This window comes from Sylvia atricapilla, chromosome 19, assembly GCF_009819655.1.
Source record: "Sylvia atricapilla isolate bSylAtr1 chromosome 19, bSylAtr1.pri, whole genome shotgun sequence".
NCBI classification, from domain to species: domain Eukaryota; kingdom Metazoa; phylum Chordata; class Aves; order Passeriformes; family Sylviidae; genus Sylvia; species Sylvia atricapilla.
The window spans coordinates 982,391-1,003,560 of NC_089158.1; the positions used below are offsets into that span (position 1 = coordinate 982,391).

Here is a 21,170-nt window from a genome sequence, read left to right on the forward strand (position 1 = left end):
GGTTTCACATTCGCCAGATTTCGTTTATCAACTGGGAGATAGGACTTTGGGAGAAAAGGGCAGAACAGACACAACTTAAAAGTAAAAACAGATAGATTTTATTAATATACACTAAAGAAAAAGAGGAAAAAACAAAAAATGAGATATTCTGAGACATTCAAACACCTTCTTCCTTCCCCCCCCCCCCCCCCCCCGCAGCTGTTCACTTTCTCACTCACCACAGAGAGAAAACTATGATTTTCAGTCAGTCACCACCATTTAAACACCATCCTACATCACCTTGGGAGAGGAGCCTCTCTGGGGTTATGGAGAACACACCACAAGAAAAGGTCTGGTGGCTTTTCACAGATCTGCAACAGCCCGGAATTTTTGCAGATTCTGTGCAGTCTCGCCCATAGAACAGCTTTCCACACTGTTTATGGGCTTCCACATGTTTGGGGTATCATTTTAAGAATGCTTTTCTAGTACAAAACAGGGATTTTCTTCCATCTCTAAATTCACCTCTATCTCAAAAGAAATAGAGACCTCCTTGTTCTTTCCCAGGAGCTGGGGACATATTCTCTTCAAAATTCTCAATTAAAACCCATGTATATCAATACACACAATGCTTTGGCTAGAACTTGCATTCCCCAAGCAGCATTAGGATATTAGAAAAACAGTCCATTTCCCCATAATTCACATCTAGAGAAGTCCGGTCAGAAATGTCCACTTCCTCCATCCCATCTTCCAATAGTCTTTCTCAGGTCTTTCACTGACTTTGTCTCAATGCTGTCTCTCTACATTTCAAATCACTCTGACTTCCATGGAGGAGGGAAGAGGGTTAAAGTCTTTGCCCATAGTCTTTTTTCTCCTCTCCAGCGGACTCCCGGAACTCCAAGGCCGCAGGTGATGGGAGGAGGAAGGGAGAGAAGGAGCTGTTCAGGAACACTGATGAACGACCGTCCTCCAGCCCTGGTCAGATCTAAAGCGACTCAAACTCAGATCAGCTCCTGGAGCTCTGGAGAAAAGTTGTTCAAAGTCTCTCCTCCTTCGGCGCAGCGGCTCTGGCAGCCAAGGCCCAGAGCACGGCCCCGTGGTCCTGGCGCAGGGCAGACTGCTGCCCTGCAGTCCTCCTCCTCCTCTGCCCATCGGAGGGGCCGGGAGGGGACACAGGGGACACGGCCAGCCCCGGCTGCTATCACACAGGCAGGGACTGCCCGAGGTCTGGCCAGGCCTGGCCCAGGGAGCCCAGCCCAAACCCTGACTCACGAGATGCTGTTACCTTCTTGACGACCAGAAAAGGAAAGGGAAAAATCACCAGAACTTGTGATTCCAGACTGTGTTTCCAGAGACATAGAAACACTCCCATTCGTTAGCCAAGCTGTCAATCACAATCCATGCTAGAACTTCCTTTTAAAAAAACTTTTCACATTCATGCTAAATCACCACAGCCTCCTTCCCCGCCCCCCCAAAAAACCCACCAACACAAAAAACCAAAAAAACCACCACCAAAAACCAACCCAGCAAAAAAGCCTCTGAGCTTTCAACTCTGGAACAATTTAATATCTTTAAGAAAATTATTAGAGAGATGAAAACTAAACTGTGGAGCAGACTGAACTGCTTGCCTATAAAAGGGCAAGTGTTTGAGGTTTCAGCCAACTCCAAGCACACAGCCAAAGGACAGACCAAGGGGAAAAGCAACAGGGATTCTTCCTTTGTCCTCTGGAGCCAGGTAGAGGAGGTAGTAGTCCAACAACATTGCTTAATTTCTGCCACAGGACTCTGCTGAATGATTCAAACTCTGATTGTCTTCTTGGTTCAGTCCTATCCAGGTAAATGCCCTTAGAGCAATAAAGCTGCTGCAGACAGCACAGCATTTATCAATAGATCAATAGTCAATTTATTTATCTCATTCACCTGCCAGCTGTCATAAGTGAGCCTGTCTGCTTGCCTGGTTGTTATGCAAAATGCTGTTGGACTTTTAGCTTAAGTGATTTTTTTTTTTCATACTTCTCTGGAATCATTTTTTTAGTTTTTTTTTTTCCCCTCTCTTTCATGGCAGAGTTTTAGCCTCTGTCTAATTTGGAACTAGTTTAAATCTACAGACTGGAGGTTTTTTTAAATAGATTAGGGGGGATGAGTGTCAAACCCTCACAGGAAACTAATTCTTGCAGGTCCTTTGAAAAGCTCAGCTTTGAAGAGTGACTTCTTCATGCTGGCCTAGATAGGGAAGGGGCCAAGCTGCAGAGGAAAGTGCTGAAGGAATATTGCAGTGCTCGGCCTGGGGCTGTCTGGCATTTTGAGGGCACAGACTGGAAATGAAACATCACTGACCCCACCATAATCACAGATGCCCCGCACAGGCTCCTATAAAGCCTGATCTGGCAGAACAAGATAAGCACTACAGTGCTGTTGTCATGCTCAGCCCCTGTCCCTTGGCATTGTTTGCAGGATCCAGGGCTCACAGGAATCTGGAGGAGCCCTCGTCCTGAGGGCTGGAGATAACCAGCACTTTGTGCAGCCAGTGGCTGGGACAATTGGGCTGAAAAAAAGGCAAGGCAAAGCAAAACAAAACCCCCAAACCAACAGCTCTGTTGTAGGAGCATCTGGAAGGATTCTGGAAGATTTAGGGCTAACACAGAACTTGCTTTTTACCCAGACAAGGCCTAAAATCTGTCTGGTTTGGTTCACACTCATTCCGACGGCTACTAATATTTGTCTGCAGCACACACAGACACATCCAAAAATGTCTCTTTTAATGATGATGAAGTGCTTGAAGGAAAACAGGGGCAGAGACACCAAAATCTCAGGGAACATCCCTCTGTCATCAGGGAGTCCTGATGACATCACAGTCAATTATGTGGGCAATATGCCAAACAGAGGGTATGAAATAATGTTTGTGTCCTGCTGTTACTTCAGCAAGGCCTCTCACTTTTGGGAGCAGCTGATGACTTTCAAGATAAATTTTATTAAAAAATTAAAGAGCCAGCGAGCAAAAAGGAGATGGTGCCTTGTCCTTGCCCAGTTCCCAGGGCAGGGTGGGGCTGCTCCTGTTTCAGTGTCCACTGGGTGGGCTGCTCTGGCTGCCCTGGAGGATGTACACCAGCACCAAGAGGGGCTGGGGTGTTCTGTCTGGGCTTTGTTCTGTGCCTTCCTCCTCCTCTGCTATTCTTTCCATTTTTAAAACTGTGTCTGTCCTGATCCTTATTTAATGCATTTAATTTCTTTTTTGTTCCGAGCACCAGCCCCCAAGGTTTGTGCTGAGCTTGTTTCCTCACTTACATGCTTTGGTTGTCTTGGCCATTTGGAGATGGGGAATTTAATTTGCTCTGATGGTCCCTCTCCCTCGAACTTCCCTCCCTGGGTCGAGCTGCTCCTGCCTTTGGATCCTGCTGTCCTTTCTGGTGGTGTGGAGTGGGGTCTGCAAGATGTACATATTCTAGACTCTTGACTTTTCCTCCCTCTTCAGTGTTTTTCCCTGTTTTTCTGTTTCCCTGGAGGGGTCATAGTGCTAATGAGCACTGAGACATTCCTCGCGGCTCCTTGTGGCCCTGACGTGCTGGCCTTGATGGAAGCTCATTAATGCAGCCTTGAAGGGGCCGTATTTTCTCATCCTTGTATTCAAATAAAGTGTGTCCCCTTGCTGTTACAGGGAGGAGAGCCTTCAGAATGAGCATGTGCCTTCCTGAGGCAGCACTTCACTCCTCATTGCTCTTCCCTCTCACCCCCCTTCCCTCTTCAGCACCTCCTACCCCTTTCAGCCCTTGAAGAAGCTCCTCTGTGTTTTCTCCAGAGGGCAGCTGCCCTGTGCTGGCCTCGAAGGTATTTTCTGGCACACCCCAGATTCCTTTGGGATCTCAGCCCTGTTCAGACAGAGCACCACCAAGTGCCTCTGCCCCACTACTCAGACCCTGGGTCAGAGTTTCTCCTTATACCATCTCTGCCTCAGGTATTCGGACTCTTCCTCCTCCTTGCTAAGAGATTTCTCATCTTTCCAAGGCCATCCAAAGCTTCCCTGCTGGCAGAAGTTCAGGTCCTTGCTTGGCATTTCCCTAGGGTCAGAAGACTCTGCACCAATCCCAGCTGTACCAATCCCACCATAGGGTGGCCCCTAATCCTGGTCGAGTTTTTACAACTCCTTCACCTGGAAAAGAAGTGATGCACAGGGCAATATTCCTCTTTTTAAAATGCCTCAGTAGCTGTAGAGGCCTTACATCCGTGTCCCAGGTGGTGGCACAGACACTGTGGTGCCACTGGAGGCTCAGGGAAGTAAAGAGAGGCAGCCCAGGATGGTTTTGTGAGGAAAGGTCTCACCCTTTTGCACCCATTATCCACAAATCCGAGGCCCTGGTAAATCCTCCCGAGGTTCACAGGTGGTGACAAACTGACAAGAGCACTGTGTACCTAGCCCAGCACCCTGAATTCATCTTGGCTGATTTCCTGCTTCTGCAGAAAATGCAATTAAATCTAGAGTTGAAAGGTAATAGAAAACCTGTTCTTGGAGGTGTTTCTTCAGCGACTTCAGGAGTTTCAGGCTGGAACATTCCCTAAGGCCGGATCTGTGCTGTTTCCTGCAAATATAATTTTATTTTTATGACCTCAATATTTCTGAATTATTTCAGTAGCCATATCTATTAATGTTAAGTCTATTTTCCAAAACTGTACCATAATCTTGGCCTCAGGTGCATCTTGCAGCAGAGGGTTCTGCAGGTTGCATGGAAAATTGCTGGAATTAAAGGTTTGCTTTCCATGTAAAATACTGGAATTCAGCGAGCCAAGTTTAAAATGTATTTTTTTGACATTAAAAAGAAAGCTTAACAAGGCCATATCATTTGCTTGACCATTGAAGTTGGAGCAGATGACCCTACTGGTGTTCCCTTCCAAACTTAACCCTTCTTTGATTCCAATCCCAATGAATTGACAGCACACAAAGAAATAAACCAGCCAAATGCTATGTAAAACCTATAAAAGAGCTTGAAAAATAACACTAAATAAATTCAAATAATGCATAACTTAGAGGGAATTGCAACTGGTTCATGGATATTCTATGAGCAGAAGATAAATATCTAAGATAGTTGCATAAATTATTCATTATAACATATTTGCTCAGCTTTTCTTGTCAGCTGGGAAAGCCACACATCCAAGCACAGGGAGAGCACAGCAGGACTGGGCTTTCACCTCCCCTATGTGCCCTGGGAGCAGGGAGCCCTGGGGAAGGATGGAATCAATAGCAATTGGGTAGGAAAAATCTCCTTTTACCATCATGCCTTAAATCTGTTCAGGGCTCACCTATTGCATGAGTGGGGACTGGGATTGTCCCTTGGCAGCAGGAAAGGCTGAAGATATGGCAGTGATTTCTCTTCAATTCCTTCTTTTGCCTCCTGCCAGTGATGTCAAAGGTGATGTTGCACCTGATGTAAAAAATGAACCCACTTTTCCTTTGGACACATTGTTTATCAAAATGTCCTTCTCCTCTCCTGCCTTCTCCTGCCTTCACTGCCCATCACTTCCCAGTTTGCGCTGTCCATCTCCACCCCCTGATTGGAGACACTCCCAGGGTCTGGGTGTTGATGTGTCATGGAATCCTGGAGTGGTTTGAGGGAAGGGACCATAAAGCTCATCTTGTCCCACCCCCTGCCATGGGCAGGGACATCTTCCACTCTCCCAGGCTGCTCCAAGCCCCAGTGTCCAACCTGGCCTTGGGCACTGCCAGGGATAGCCACAGCTTCCCTGAAGGAAAATAGGGAGCAATATCTGAGCAGCTGCATATCTTGACTCTATGGTCTTTGGTGCTAAATTATCCATTGCAAAGCAGCAAAACCAAATTCTCTGTACTTTATTGGGAACATGAAATATTCCCTCAGCCCTTTCTGAAAACCTGCTGGCTCTGGAGTGCTCGGGTTCCTCCTGACTTTATGGATACTGCAGGAAGCAGGAATCTGAGAGTGTGCTTGAGTTTTACAGGAAGCAATAATCGTCTCTTTGGAGAGGAAGCACAGATGGCATTCTTCCTATGCTTGCTAGTTATGATCTTTCTGTTGGGAACATGGGCAGGGCTATTTATTATAAAACCTTTCCTGTCTCTGAGCATCCAGCTCTGCCTCTGCCCATGCACTGCTACTGCTGAAGGGACCATTCCTTCCTCAAAGGGGATTTCCTTGTGTAGCAAGCTCTGGGATTAAAATTCTTATCTGGAATGAGTAGACAAACCTCTCTGTAGTGTCAGAGAGAAACTATTTGAATTTAAAGTTTTATCTATCATTAAAATCAATTTTTACACAATTCTGGGACAACAGAGAACCCCTTCTTCTCCATAAAGGGAATACACTGGTGATGTATTTGTTATCTGCAGGCAACTTGAGAGCCAATGATCTGTTTTAGTCACTCCTCATGTTAAGAACCTGTTGTATTGGGGAGTTTTGCCTTTTGACTGAGGTTTTCCTGGGAAAGATGGATGTTTCTTCAGATTGCAAAGTTTGACACTAATGACTCTTGTAACATAGCAAGAGGTGTGTTTTGTTTTGGCATTTTCACCTGGCTTGTGAAAGCAAGGAACTACAGAGGGGGCATTAGCTCAAGTGTAAGGAGATATTTTGAAGTAAATAGCTGGCACTTTGCTATTTTGGTGAATGTAGCTGCTGTCAGGCAGCGTGGAGTGTTGTGAAGGGGCACAATCAAAATAAATACCTGTAATAATTACATTAAGTCAGATAACCTAACACACTCAGAGTGAACTGAGTACAGAATCACCCTGGGCAGAAAAGATCTGGTTTGCGATCCTGGCTTTGCAGCTGAGCCTCCTGAATGCGCCTGTGTGTCAGGGTTTCTGCCAGCCAGGAGGGGTCCTTGTGCTGGGTGGACACTCAGTGATGGGAGTGCTGCCTCAGGGCCAGGTGTTGTCATTCCTGGTTTGGACTGGGTGTTAGAGATTGTTCCACACCAGCCACAGGGACAGGTCTGAGCCCACGATCCTGCTGAGAATGCCAAGTCTGCCTGAAGGTTTCCAATTAGTTTTTGCTGGGTTTCAGTTTGAGCTGGTGCCTGCAGAGAGGACCCCTGTCCCTGTTCACTGCTCAGAATTATACCTGTGCCATCCAATCACTCAATCCGCAAATCCAACCCCAAATCCTTCATTCTGATCAGTGGCCTCTTAATTTCTAATTGTTTTTACTGGTCACTGTGCTGACCTTCTTCTGAAGTTACTGCATTCTATTGGAAGAGTCTCCTTGGTCCTCATCTTCATTCCACTTGTATCTGCTGAATTCAGCTCGTTCCTTGTTAGCAGCATTAATTTTCTCAAAGAAAGTTTACTCTTGGTCAGCCCTTGCACGTGAGGGCTTCCTCTCATTTAGCTGCTACTGCTGAGCCACACTGATGCTAAACAAGGCTGCTCCCAGAGAGCACAGTCATTAAATTTCTTCTCTAGCACTGGGATGAAGTTCATTTTTTCCACAGAGTCTGTACGGGGCTGTGTTTTGGATTTTGCTGGAAGCAGTGCTGGTAACACAGGTGTGTGGCTGAGCAGAGTGTCCACAGGTCAGGGCTGTTCTGCCTTTTACCCCACCCCACCAGTGACGAGGTTGGGATGCAGAGGAGCTGCAGGGGGGACAAATCCTGGACAGGTGACCCCAGCTCACCCCAGGGGTATCCCACACCACAGGACATCAGGCTCAGCCTGTAGAGCTGAGGAAGGAGGAGGAAAGGAGGACGTGCAATGTGAGGAAGTTTGTCTTCCCCAGTCACTCTGATGGAGTCCTGGAGATGGCTGAACTCCAGACTGTGATGGGAAGTGGGGAATGAATTCCTTGTTTTGCTTTGCTTGCCCGTGCAGCTTTTGCTTTATCTGCTAAACTGTTCATCTCAACTCACAAGTTCTCTCACTTTCACCCTTCTGACTCTTCCTCTCTAGGAGGAGTGAGTGGCTGTGTGGGGCTGGGATTAAACCACACCACCTATAATCTAAATAAATTATTTTTCTTAAGCCCAAGTTACAGGAATAGGAGAAGGAAAAGTGACAGAGAAGTCTGTGAGCTGAGGGTCTGGGAGAAAACTTAAGATAGAGCAGGTGCACTGAAGAGAATGGGTATAAATAACATCCTCTCCTTTAAGGAAGGCTTTGCTCAATATTTTTTGAACTACATTAATAGGTTTCTCATTTTTCAGGTGCTCAGCTGGTGATGTTTCAGAGGCCTGATTTTTAGATTGCAGGTGTGCAAGCTTTTCTCTAGACATTTCCCTCTGTGTCATTTCAAAATGGATACCTGCAATAAAGAACTGCTTTTGCAAACATTAACTTTATTTTTTCCCCAGTTGCTCTCAGTTTAAAAGCATGGATTGGAGAATCACTTTGGGTTTTTTTCTAAAACATGAACAAAACCTCTGCTTTCCTCCTGGACTCTGCTTATATCTGAATCCATCCTTTTACATGGTTTACCTCAAAAATTGTTTTCCAAAATGCTCTTTTGCCATACTCATGGTGCTGAAAGATGAAGATGTTTGGAGAAAATGTATTTTCTCCAGCTTTGCTTTGCAGAAGGGTGCTAGGAAGGCTTGTGGGCAGCAGGGATATAACAGTGATCAATTTTGGCTGGATCTGTGGTCTCGACCATTTGCTGACAGAGACCAGAATTTGCTGCTTTATGAAGAAGTGTAAGACCCCAAAGTGTGGGAGAGTGAAAAGACCAGCCTGCTTTTGTTTTAGGGAAGCCCAACTTGTGGGCCTGAGAGATTTCAGCCCGCTAGCAGCTGCTAACTTCTCCCAAGGAAAAATTCCTCAAGGAAGTTTCTTCTCAAAAGAATCTTGGCAAACAACTCTCTTGAAACAGTCTTTCTCCAGGTGGTGTTTTGCTGGTTTTCTGGTTAACCAAAGGGAATAGAGAGGTGTCATTCCTATTCACCAACTATGTTAAGTCTGTATTGGAACACCTTATAAAAGGTAGTAAGAATTTAGACAATGAAGCCTTCTTTTCTATACTCTGCCCTCTGAAGTATTTGGAGTCTTTCGTGTCCTACAGCGACACAGCTCTCTGACAGACACCTCTGATGGCTCCAAGGGCACCTCCTCACCAGCTTGATCCTGGTAGTGTACAGTTATTGTGCAGTAATGTCTCGTTTTTCCTCTTCTCCCCTTCCCCTCTTGTCCTGCTTTGTGGCCTCATGTGTGTATCCATGTGGGGGTGTCCAACAGGATTGGCCCCTTCCCCATCTTCCTTTCCCTCCCCTGCTGACTCTCCCTGCCCCTCCAGATTGGGAGCCTGACCCCTGTTGTGTTCCTGTGTTGTGGGACAGGGAGTTTGCCCGTTGGAAGGTGAGGAACACAGCCATCGAGAGGAGGGACCTGCTCCACAACCCACTGCCCCTGATGCCCGAGTTCCAGAGGAGCATCCGCCTGCTGGGCAGGAGACCCACCACACAGCAGTTCATTGACACCATCATCAAAAAGTACGGCACCCACCTCCTCATCTCTGCCACCCTGGGAGGTAGGTGGCACCCGGGGCTGTCTGCTGCTGTGAGGGGCTGTGGGGAGGTGGGGAGGGCACTGGGCAGTGCTGGAAATGTGTCCAGTTTGGCAGGGAGCTCCTGGGGGGAGTCCAGCAGGGGCTAGTGTGGGTCTGAGAGATTTCAGCCCACTAGCAGCTGCTGACTTTTTCCCAAGGAGAAATTTCTCAAGAAAGTTTCTTCTCAAAACAATCTTGGCAAACAACTCTCCTTCCTCAAAACAATCTTTCTCCAGGTGGTGTTTTGCTGTTTCTCTGGTTTAACCAATGGCATTAGAGAGTTGTCCTTCCTATTCACCAGCCATGTTAAATCCGTATGGGAACACCTTATAAAAGGTAGTAAGAATTAGACAATAAAGCCTTCTTTTTCTACATTCTTTGCCTTCTGAAATATTTGGAGTCTTTTGTGTCTTACAGTGACAGGCTAGGGCAGCAGTGAGGGGAGTATGTGAGAAAACTGAGGAGCTGAGGCTGCTCAGCCTCCAGAAGAGATGACGGAGAGGAGACCTTATTATATTGCATAATCATATAAAGCATGATTATCTTAAGGGAGGTGCCTGGAGCATGGGCCAGGCTCATCTTGGTGGTGTCAGCCACAAGGACAAGAGGAACAGGTAGAAGCTGATGCCCAGGGTGTTCCACCTGCACGTGAGGAAGAATTTCTTGGGAACACTGGAACAGATTGCCCAGAGAGGAGTGTCCCTCACAGAAGATATTCCAGAAGTGGATGCAGCCTTGTACCCTGTGCTCTGGGATGACCCTGCTAGAGCAGTGAGGCTGGGCCAAATCCCCCACTGTGCTCCTTTCCAGTGTGTAAACCACCCTGTGACTCTGGGAGCAGGGGGGGCACAGGCCAGGCTGCAGCTCCCCTTCCCAAAGCCCATCTGTGTCCCTTTGCAAATGAAATCAGAGTGCGAACATGGAGCTGTGGCCCTGTGCTGCTCTGACCACGGTGTGTGTCAGGAGAAACACGTCCCTCAGCTGGGGGACTGTCCTGCCAGCCCCGCACCACTGCCCTCAGCTTCACAGCAGAACCTGTTCATCCCTCTTCTTACAGGATGAAAACAAACGCAGGGGAAAATACATCCTTTCTTGCTGCAACTGGAGGAATTTTAAAGAGCTCCAGGAAAAGGGAGTCCAAGGAGCTGGGCAGGGAGCGTGAGCAGGGGGAAGAGATGGCCAGAAGGCTGAATGCATTAACACAGAGCAGACTTCTGGAAAAACAGCTGTTCAGTAAAATTCAAAATGTGTATGCAAGGGCTGCAGAGAGATCTGTGTGTGCATAGAATGTGTCAGGGATGACATCAGAGACAGCCCTGTAGGGCCATGAACTCCTGAGCAGGTGCTGCTGGTGGTGCTGCAGGGACATTTTGAGTAGTTACCGTTGAACACTGGAGGGGTGAAAATCAGCAGCTCCTATTGATGATTACTCCTGGTTCTTTTTTCCCCTCTCTATTATTTTCACGGTTCTTTTCCCCCTTTGGGCTATGCCTTTCTTTCATTAAAATGCTTTTCTTCCAAGAACAACTCTCTATGAGGAGGATTCTGCAATGGTAAAGGCTCAGTTTTACTTCAGAATTTGTTATTGCTGCTTCTTGCAATGTACCTCACCTCCAGCCTTGCCACACTGCTGTGTTTGTAGTGAACTTTGAGGAATTTCTGGCCATCTGTCTGTTCCCAGAGCATTCTGCAAACACTGGGATGAGATTAGATGTGTGCATATGATTCATTCCCAAATGAGGTGGCAGGTAAATTGGCACAGTTCCCCTCAAGTTAAATGGCCTCTGGTGTGGTGATGTCCTTCAAAGATCCCTGGGCTGCTCCTCCAGTCCAGGCCCCCAAACAAGTCCATTCCATCAGCAAGAAATGTGAAAGAAAAGAGGTTTCCAAGCATTGAAGAGCACAAGTGACTGCTTTCTTCAGGCCTTAATGAAGTCTGGATAAAATAATCTGCTCTTTATTGAGGAATTCACTTTTCAGGACCATGTTTTACAAAACCCAAGACAGCCAAATAAACTGAGTTGGGTTTTTTGTTTTGTTTTGATTTGTTTTTTTTTTTTTTTTTGGGTTTACTTTCTTTTCCATTGACATTCCTCTTATTCTTGCCACTCACATCCATGGAAATTCAAAATAAGAAACACCTTTGATGGTAAAATATATTTTTAATTTTGCCTGGGTGAGGTCGTAAATTATTCACGGGGGCTTGTTTCTTCTCCTGATTTTACAACACAACAGCTTTAAATATGCAGAGACTTGTAATGAGAACTGATATTGGAGGGGAGAGCTAAAGGCCCCCGGCAGCCCCGAGCATGGTGAGCTATGGTAGGGAGAAAAAAGAGGATTTACCTTGGCAGTGGCAGTCCCAGGGAAAATGTAGCAGGAGCTGGGCATGCATTATGCACAGAGGATATGCTCTAATCGCAGTCTGTGGGCTAAACAAGAGCTCTGGGACACAAAAGCAGACGTGTCCTGGCACACTGGCTCTCCCAGGACCTGGGGTCTCCTCAGCAGAGCTCTTGTAGCTCAGTAGCCCTGGTTTGTGCCTGAGATGTTTTGTTTTGTGGAATTCTTTTCCCAGGGAATTTTCTGTAAACAGGAGAAAAGTTTTTATAACTATATCTATGTTATGCATTTCTTTTCCTCGGAGGGACTTCTTGATGTCCCTTTGCTCTGACCAATGGGAGTGAAGAGGTTTTGCCTTTGTGTCACCAATCAGATTGGTCTGTGTAGAATAGGAGAAAAGGGAGATACATCCCAAAAATAAAGGAGTAATTTCCAGCCTTCTGAAGTCAGTCTGTGTCGTTGTGGTGTAGTCAGAGCTCCAGCACTTCTGCCCCGTGTTAGGGCTGTTTGTAGCCCTGGTGTCTGAGGAGGTGACAGACCAGTGACAAACACACAGGGAATTGTCTGCCTTTGGAGGGCCACTGGCCTGTCCAGGAGGGCAGGACAGAGAGCAGCAGCACCTGAGCACAGCAATTTTCACACCTGGCCACAGCAGGAGCAGCTCTGGTGCCTTCCAGCCTACAGAGCTGCGGGGTCCCCTGAGAGCCCAGGAAAACCCAGCTCTGCTCCAGTCTGCTTCTGACAATGGCACTGGCACAGGGTCACTCCGAGGGCATCCAGGCTCTGGGATGGTGCGCACAGAGCTGAGAGCCAATTTTCAGGAAAATCCCTCAAGGAAAAACAACTTTGAACATATCATTTACTTAATAAAGGAGAAATTAAGACTTAATAATGCAGCAAAATTCTGTTAACCTCTCTTGATCCAAGAGTTGCTTTCCCATGTGACCCCTCCATGGGGATGCTGTGCTTTTCCAGCTCTGCACAGAGCAGAAAATAACAGCAAAACACAAAATGGGTTTCCAACAGCAGTGTCCCTGCTCAGCACCCCTCAATCCTAGGGACAGCTCTGGTCCTTCAAGAAAAAGCATAATCGCTCATGGACTTTACTTCTCTATTTTCTTCCCTTGGAGGAAAAAATGAGAGCTTTTGTGGGGAAATCACTGATCCCCAATGCCCCAGAGCACGGATTTCTCTTCTCTGCTGTGTTTCTTAGTGCCTAGTTCATGTTTGGAGGGAGCAAATCCAACAGGAGATCAGCTGGTGATCTGCCACCAGTGCTGCTGCCTGATGTGGTTCCAGCCAGGGTTCCTGCCTGCCCTCTGGCCAAGGCATTCCAGCCTCAGCATTCCTCTAGTGAAAATTAACTAGACTGGAATGAAAAAAAGTCCTGATTTTTGTGCCTTGGCTATTAATATGAGGCATGATATTTTTTTAGTGAAAGTTGGGGGTTTTTCCCAGTTATTGGTGCAATTGATGACTGTGAATCACAACTAAGGGGAGAGTTATCCCAGATCTTCCTTCTGCCACAGCCTTACGAAATGGTGGTAAAGCAGCATCTCATTTCTCTCTGCTGCATCTCCTTGCAGTTAAATGCTTCTGTTACATGAGAGATCCAGAACTTCTGGCTCAAAATACACTGATCCAGTCTCTTCAGTGGCAAATGAGTGGACTCATGAAAACTGACAAAGTTTCTTCAAATCCCCCTGAAAAACACAAAGAAATGAAACTTGAAAATGCATTGAGAGCGGTCAGTGCAGTGACCTCTGTTCCTCACACTAATCACAGACATTTTATTGCCTGTGCCTTGCTGGCTGTTTGTTGTATTCACCTGTTGTGTCTCCTCAGATATAGGGGGTTAAATCCTCTGGAAGATGGATCGGCTTTGTTTGTGTGGACAGAGTGTGGTGTGGCAGAGCCTTGATCCCTGCCAAGGTCTCCTCACAAGCTCAGCACACAAAAATAGTAACGGTGATAAAGGAAATCAAAGCTGGTCATTTTCCAGGGAAAGTGTTTTTGTGAGAGGTAACAATGACGACATTGTTACTACCACAGCTTTGATTGTGGTGGAAGGCTAGTCTGTCATTTTTAACAAAATATTAAAGACGAAGTTTTACATGACTAACTTCTCCACTTAGGTCCTGCAAAGCTAATTAAAAGATTTCAACTGATATTTTTTTTAAATGAAAAGTACCTACTTTTCATAAAAAAGGTCATTTTTTCATCTCAAAGCCAAAGGCTGAATACTCAACACAACTATTGCTTGAAAAACTGAAATCTAATAAAAATTGTTTTTCAGCCAGAATATTTTTGGTTTGTTTTCAGGCATTTGGCTTTCAGATAAAAGCTGGAAAATTTCCAGGGAAAGTGAGGGGGAGGGCTTACTGGGATTTTGGGTTATTTTTTTTGTATATGCAATAAAAGAAATAATTTGGATAAATCAAACTATTTCAGCTAATAACAATTTTAAAGAAAAGTAAGTCCTTGTTCTCTTAAAAAAAATATGCAAAGATGATGAAGAGTGAAGTAATTTTTGGCCTTAAAAGTGGTGGTACATATTTTTTGGACCATGCTATCTGCCAGAGGCAATGTATTCATCAGTGGCTCGTCTATCAAATCAGAACAAGCACCATTCTTCTCATTAAGAGAGTTATGTAGAAATGGCACATTCCTCCCCTACTTGTGTCTTCTCTTAATTTATTAAAATCCAAGTTTCAAGTGCTAAGGATGCAGGGTGGTATTCCACCTTTTTAGACCTCTGACAGTGGGAGCCTTGCGTTAAGAATGAACTGGGTTTTAACGTACCTCACCCAGCACAAATGGAACTATTTGGTAAATATTCCTTTTTAGACATGTTTTGTTACATTCAGATCTCTGCTGATGTTTATCAGTTCTTAACTGCTTCACTCCCAGATTCTCTGTCGTTACCATTCAAAATCACCTGCTTTTGTCCCTTATCTTCTGTGGCATTTTCACTCTCTACTTCTACTCCCTGAATGAGACCCTGGGAGAGGAAAGAAGGCAGCAATGGTGGTTAGTTCAAATTAACTTCCTTGTTTGCTCTTTCCTCCGATTAATCCTTTTTACTCATTCCCTTTCCCCTCCCCTTTTGCAAGGCCACTGGAAGCTGAAGAGGCCCAACTAACATTTGTTTGTGCACTGTACCTACCCACACACTATGTTCTGTTTGCAATCATCACCTATTCCTTCTAGAAATCAGGTCAGACAGAGACTTGCCTAAAATGGGATTTTCTCCTGTCAGGTGTGCATCATTCTAGAGGCACTGCCTACAGAGAGAAGGTTCCTCCAGTGGGACACATGGGCTGAGTCCTCTCCAGCAGTTGTGGCAAAGCTCTGCTGACTAAAAAATGTCCAGAATGTTGTCTACTCAATTCAGTGGAGCTGCTTTATTTGTCTGGTGGACTTGGCCTTGCTGTCTGAAGAGAGGAGGAGGCTTCTGTATATCCCCATGGGGTCCTGATGAGGAAGGGTGGATTCCTCCAAGAGCGCTTGAGGTGTGGGACTTTTCTCTCTTCAGATGTAGTAGATGACACCCTTTGCTGCTGTTAAGATGGCCCTGCCTGGCAGCCTGAAATGTCCTTTTCTCTCTGCTGCAGGAGAGGAGGCCTTGACCATGTACATGGACAAAAGCCGCCTCGACAGAAAGTCAGGAAACGCCACCCAGAGCGTTGAAGCTTTGCACCAGCTCGCCTCCTCCTACTTTGTAGACCGTGATGGCACCATGAGGAGACTCCATGAGATCCAGATCTCTACCGGAGCAATCAAGGTACCACGCACTGCCTGAGGAAGAGGAAAAAAGATTGTCTGCCTTGTATGAGTTCTCTGGGGATTTGGGACAGGGCTTTGCCAAGCTGATGTCTTCTTTGATCACAAGTTTTGTTCCCAGGGTTAGTTTGTCTCTTATTCAGTTTGATTTCCCCAGGGAGACTATTGTCTGGAAAGAGGTGGGCATTCAGTGTGGTGGTTGTGTAGGATAGGAGACTTTCACTCAGTGTGACAGTGACTTCTGCAAGGGAGAGAGGGAGCAGAGGACCCAGATCAGTGATGGAGGTTGGAAGGGAAAGGCAGGTCTGTGAAATGAACAACCCTGTGCCACCTAGGAGCATTTCTGTCCTCAGGGTGTAAGGCTGCAAAACATCTCTCAGCTGAATTTGCTACAAGAAAAGGTGAAAAACTCAGTGTGGCTTTACTGAGGCATCTGGAATGAAACGGACTGAGAGACAGCTTGGGGGATGCAGCAGGAAGGAAGGGAAGCTGCTCAGAGAATACAAAACAGGGAAAATGGCACTGCAAAGGCTGCCTTCTCTGAAAGCAATCATCCTACACTGGGCAGGGATTTTATTGTTGCTGAGTTCACTCCAGGGAAGGTGATGTGGATGGAGTCGTCATTGTTAGCCATTTCTGAAAGGTTTCAGCTCGTTATTGTTCTGTGCTGTCTCATGGCTGAGTCTGTTCCCTTCTGGACGGGAAATTGTATTGAGATATTGAAACAGTGACAGCAGATAATCACCCGTGGTGAATTCCGGAAGGGCAGCTTTCCTCCATGGCGGGAAACCAACAGCAACAGCACTGCAGGTCATCTGTGCCTCCATCCATCCTCAGCACAGGGCTGCTGTTCACATCTGTTGTGAGAGCACCAGGCACCACTCTGGGCTGGCAGTCCATCTCTGTTCCTTGCTTTCCAACAAGAGAAGCCAGGGAATAATTCCTCTATAGGCTTCTTATGTTCTCCAGTGGAGATCCTCTGTGACAAACATCAATCTGCAGGATCCCATTGCCAAGCCCAGGATAACCTGAGGTACACTAAAGAAAGCAGCCACACAATTAATTCTGATTTTTCAGCTTGTGACTGCACCAAACATTAGCAGCGTCTGTGAAGGGTGCAGCATTTTTTCCCAGCTAGGGAAGATGTGTTTTCGATTATATCAGCTGGTAACAAGGAATCCTTGAATTAAAAGGTTTTAAAAGCCTGGAGAAGGTGTGGTGCTGCAGACAAAGGGAACGTTCTCTCTTTTCTACATCCTCTGTAGGTAACAGAAACTCGGACTGGCCCTCTGGGCTGTAACAGCTACGACAATCTGGACTCTGTGAGTTCTGTCCTTCTGCAAAGCACTGAGAGCAAACTCCACCTGCAAGGTAGGGCCCAGGAACCAGGGAGAGGGGTGGGAATGGGAGAGGGGTGCCCTTTCCCTGAGCCTTTCCCCCACTTCTCTTTGCTGTGATTCTGCTGTGTCTGGAAGTTCCCTGAAGCGTCTGGTGGCTTCATGTGGTGCTCAGCTGAGCAGAGCCAGGGCTGACCCCAGTGAAGTGTCTGAGCACCCTCTGCCATTGAATTTTGATGGACTTCTGCGTATGATACACACACACACACACACACACACACACACAAAAAAAAAAAAAAAAAAAAAAAAAAAAAAAAAAAAAAAAAAAAAAAAAAAAGTGACCTCTTCCATCAGTAGTGAAGGAGAGTTCTGCCCATGTCTCTCCACACCTCCCGAACTGCTGATTTGTGTAAGAGGTTTGCAGATCAGCTTTTGAGACCCTCTAATGACCATAATCTTTGGGAAAAGTCACAGAGGTTTTTATTTGGATGCTAGAAGCCATGGCTTCAGTCCCAGATGAGGAGCTAGTCCAGAAGTCAACAGATAGAGGTCATGGCTGAATTAATAAATAAATGCATGCTGGTTAGCAAGAAGTCAACTTCAGTAGAAGGAGGAAATTCACTGGGCATGTAATTTACAGAGGTTATTCCCAAGTTTTTGACAAAATAAGGAAATGTGGGATTTAATTGCTCATTTGCCCAGATGGTTTTATTTCTTGAATCCTTGTACTTGCACAAATTTTAATTTTTCAGATGAATGGGCTACATTACATCTTCCACGTTGAGTATAATTTGGCAAGTGCTGTTTTAATCTTTGGTTTCACAGAAACTGGGTTTCATTTACCAAGTAATGTTGTGGATATAATATTATTGTTGTTATTATTTGCCTTTAAAAATAATAGGCAGGTTGTTTTCACTGTGCTGGTGATTATCCAAATCACTGAGTTCTGGTTCTTACCTAATTAACAATAAGCAGTTTGAGGGGTTTTTTGCACTGTGATGATAACTGCTGGTAATGAAAACCCCAGGATGACACATGAGCTAAGTGGGGAAGCAGCTCAATCAGCAGGCAGCTCGGGTTATAGGCAGACTAGTGGGTAAATCGATAGACCTCGATTGGTTATTTGATTCTACAAGAGAGGAGATAAACCAAGGGAGGGGGAAGAGGGAAAAATTAAGAGAGAGGAGGATGAGGCTGTGGTCTCTGCTGGGAGCAGACAGAGGACCTTGGGGGTCAACCACAGGTGAGTTTTACAGAGCTCCATGGCTGAAACCAGCAGAGGGAGAGGCTGGAACCAAGCCAAAGGGACAGCGAAGGAAAGGAGGAAGGCAGGTGCTCTTCCTAACAGAACAAAGTGACCTTTAAAGCTCTACCTGAGTTTCCTACCTAATCTGGAGTGTGGCTCTTGGGATAATTACCCAGGATCCTTCCTCTGCTCTGAGAAGCCTCATTAGGAATTAGTCACAGGGCTGCAGCAGGTAATGGATCGTGACCAAGTCTCCTCTGATCTGATTAGCAGCTGAGCATGTGCTGCTGACAGAAATCCATGTTCCTGCCTTTGTGTCACTCCAGCTCTGAGCCTGGCTCAATAAAAGAGCAGCTTCTTCATGACAGGGAGGATTTCTCTGTCTGAACTTGCTGCTGCCCAGCCCTGGGAGTTGGGGTTTCAAAGCTGTGCCTGTCAGGAGAGACAATGGGTGGAATGTGGCCCTGATTGCCCTCCCCTGGTTGATGAGGTGGTGATCAGTCAAATGTCGGACAATTTTGGAAGATTGATTTTTTGGATGATTTGAGTTTTGGATGATTTTGATGGTCTTTTCCAACCTAAATGGTTCCATGAAGCCACGTTGGATTTGGGCAGGTTGATTTTGGGGGAGGATGGTGCAGGATGTATGGTGGTTACTGGGACAAAAAAAGATCAGTAATTTATAAACCAGAATTCCTGTGGGCCCAGCATGCATGACATGCACCGGGGTATTTGTCTACATATATATACACAATAGTTATCACAGAAGGCTCCAAAGGACTCCCTTTCCCTCAGCACTCCCTGGAGCAGGATCCCTGTGAGGATACAGGGTAGGATGCCAGCAGCTCTACAGCAGCCTCTTGAGAAAGGGGAATTTGTGTTCCCTGGAGTGGTGTCCTGGGCAGAAATTGGAAAAATTGACTGGAAAAAGCAACATCTTGAAAATTTTGGGGAAATCCAAATTTCAGAGGCTTGTCTTGTTGTATCAATGCTGTTCTTCACAGTATATATCAATATTGGAGCATAGCAGTATTTCAGTGAGGTACAGTCCTTCTGCTCCAAATTTTGCAACAATAAACAGGAAATATTGCATATTGTAATTTGCTACATCAAATATGGTCATATAGTATAATACTACACATAATACATGTTATATGCAAGACTTATATGCTATTAAATAGATTATATTATATTTTGATATTCAATATTATATTGTTATATACGTGTAACTACCCTTATATATTATACATATATAACTACATAGAGAGATATATTATATACCTCCATAGTATCTATGATAGTATAGCATTAGAATTTACATTACAATTCCTATTAAAGCTTTTTCCAGGATGGGCAGAACAGTAATGGCAAGACAAAACATTTCAGCTTTTCAGTGCAGTGAAATGAGGGAGTACGAAAAAAAATACATTTATAAAGTCAAAAGTGCTTTTGGAGTCAACATGCTCTCACAAAATGCTTCAATGGAACTGCATTTTCAACAGAGAACTCTTCTGTGAAAAATGTTTCAAATAGCTCTAATTTAGAGCTGGGGAAATTTACCTCTTTTAATGCAGGAAGCCTTTTATATACAGTCTAAAGCCAAACATCTCTCTCTAATAGTTTTTCTAGGTGATTTAAGGACATGTTCCCTTGTCAGATACTTCATATTCTGCCTGTAGTTATCTAAGATAAACCTATACCAAATTTATGCTGCTCTTCATTTTTAAAGAGGAACTTCATGTGTTACAAAGTGGCAGGATTCCTCCTCTGATCAATAAGTTACCTTCAAAACTAAGATATTCCAGTCAACAGCAAACATACCTTGTGCATCTGTTATCAGCTCCTGAGGCTGCTGTCGGGGATGAGCCCATTCCTTGTGCCCCAGTTTGGATGGAAGGATTCTCCCCCCATGGAAATGGTCCAATATCCCAGGTTTTCTGACGAGCTTTCTCCTCTTCTTGGCTACTGACATGAGATTGTTTCATCAGTAGACAACAGTGGAAGACTGAATATGTGTATATATATATATATATGGTTTTTTTATGTTTGCAATATCCAAATGAATTTATTAGAGAACAACACAGGATCTAGGATATTTTATTAGGGCTGTGGCTGGAAGCAGGGCTTTCCCAGCTAGCACTACTGCTCAGGGGCTGTTATATTACTTGGGATTACAGCTTTCCTGCCTTACAGGTAGCAACCGAAGCACCCAGAGCAGTGGTCTCAAAAGATTGATGCCAGCTGTGCTTTACTGACAGCCACAGCAAACTGCATTCCAGCAATATTTATGTTCTATCTATGGGCTAGAACTACACATGAAAGAGAGGATGCCAGGGCTGGGTGAGGCGCTGCTGCTGGCACAGTGCTTATAAAATCTCTTGCTGAGATCTGATCAGAGAGATGCTCAAAACTCAAGCAAAAAAAAAAAGTTCATATGAATCTGCCCTTTTCTGGGGATTATGAGAAATCTGTGAATACTTATATTCACTTCTGTGGAAATAGGCACAGCTGTATTTCAGCAACACTGATTTCTTCTACAAGGAAATTCCTGGCTGGAAGATGTGGGTCACATGTAATCCCAGCAGCCTGTTTAAAAGCTGGGGGGGGGTTGTGTTTGGAGTGTGCACACCGGTGCTCCAATGAGTGGCTGGATTTGGGGATCACTTGTGCAAACACAGCTCTGAGTGTGTGCTTCTTGTCAAATGCTTCAGTAACTGCTGGGTTCCAGCAAAACTGCTTTCCTGATGAAGTTAAGTATTTATATAAGTGCTTTGTTGAGTTGGTGCTAAGTGTACAGAGGTCTGATTGCCCCTTAAACATAGCATTATTTCTCACAAAAGGAGGTTTTCCTGGAAATGGTTTTTTTTTTTTTTTTTTTTTTTTTTTTTTTTTTTTTTTTTTCAGAAACCATGAGTTTTATGGGCAAAAAGCAAGTATCCACGTGAACACTGCAGTGTTAAAATATGTTGTGTTTTGGAGATTACA

The 21,170-nt window shown here is 45.3% G+C and overlaps 1 protein-coding gene across 1 annotated transcript in view; it reads left to right on the forward strand.

Annotated features, from left to right (window-relative positions):
• BRINP1 (BMP/retinoic acid inducible neural specific 1) overlaps nucleotides 1-21,170 on the forward strand; it is a 90,257-nt gene that overhangs the window by 53,906 nt on the left and 15,181 nt on the right. The window contains exons 3-5 of the mRNA XM_066332465.1: nucleotides 9,268-9,458; nucleotides 15,434-15,603; nucleotides 16,868-16,973. Coding sequence (XP_066188562.1) covers nucleotides 9,268-9,458; nucleotides 15,434-15,603; nucleotides 16,868-16,973 — 467 coding nt within the window. The remainder of the gene's footprint in view (nucleotides 1-9,267; nucleotides 9,459-15,433; nucleotides 15,604-16,867; nucleotides 16,974-21,170) is intronic.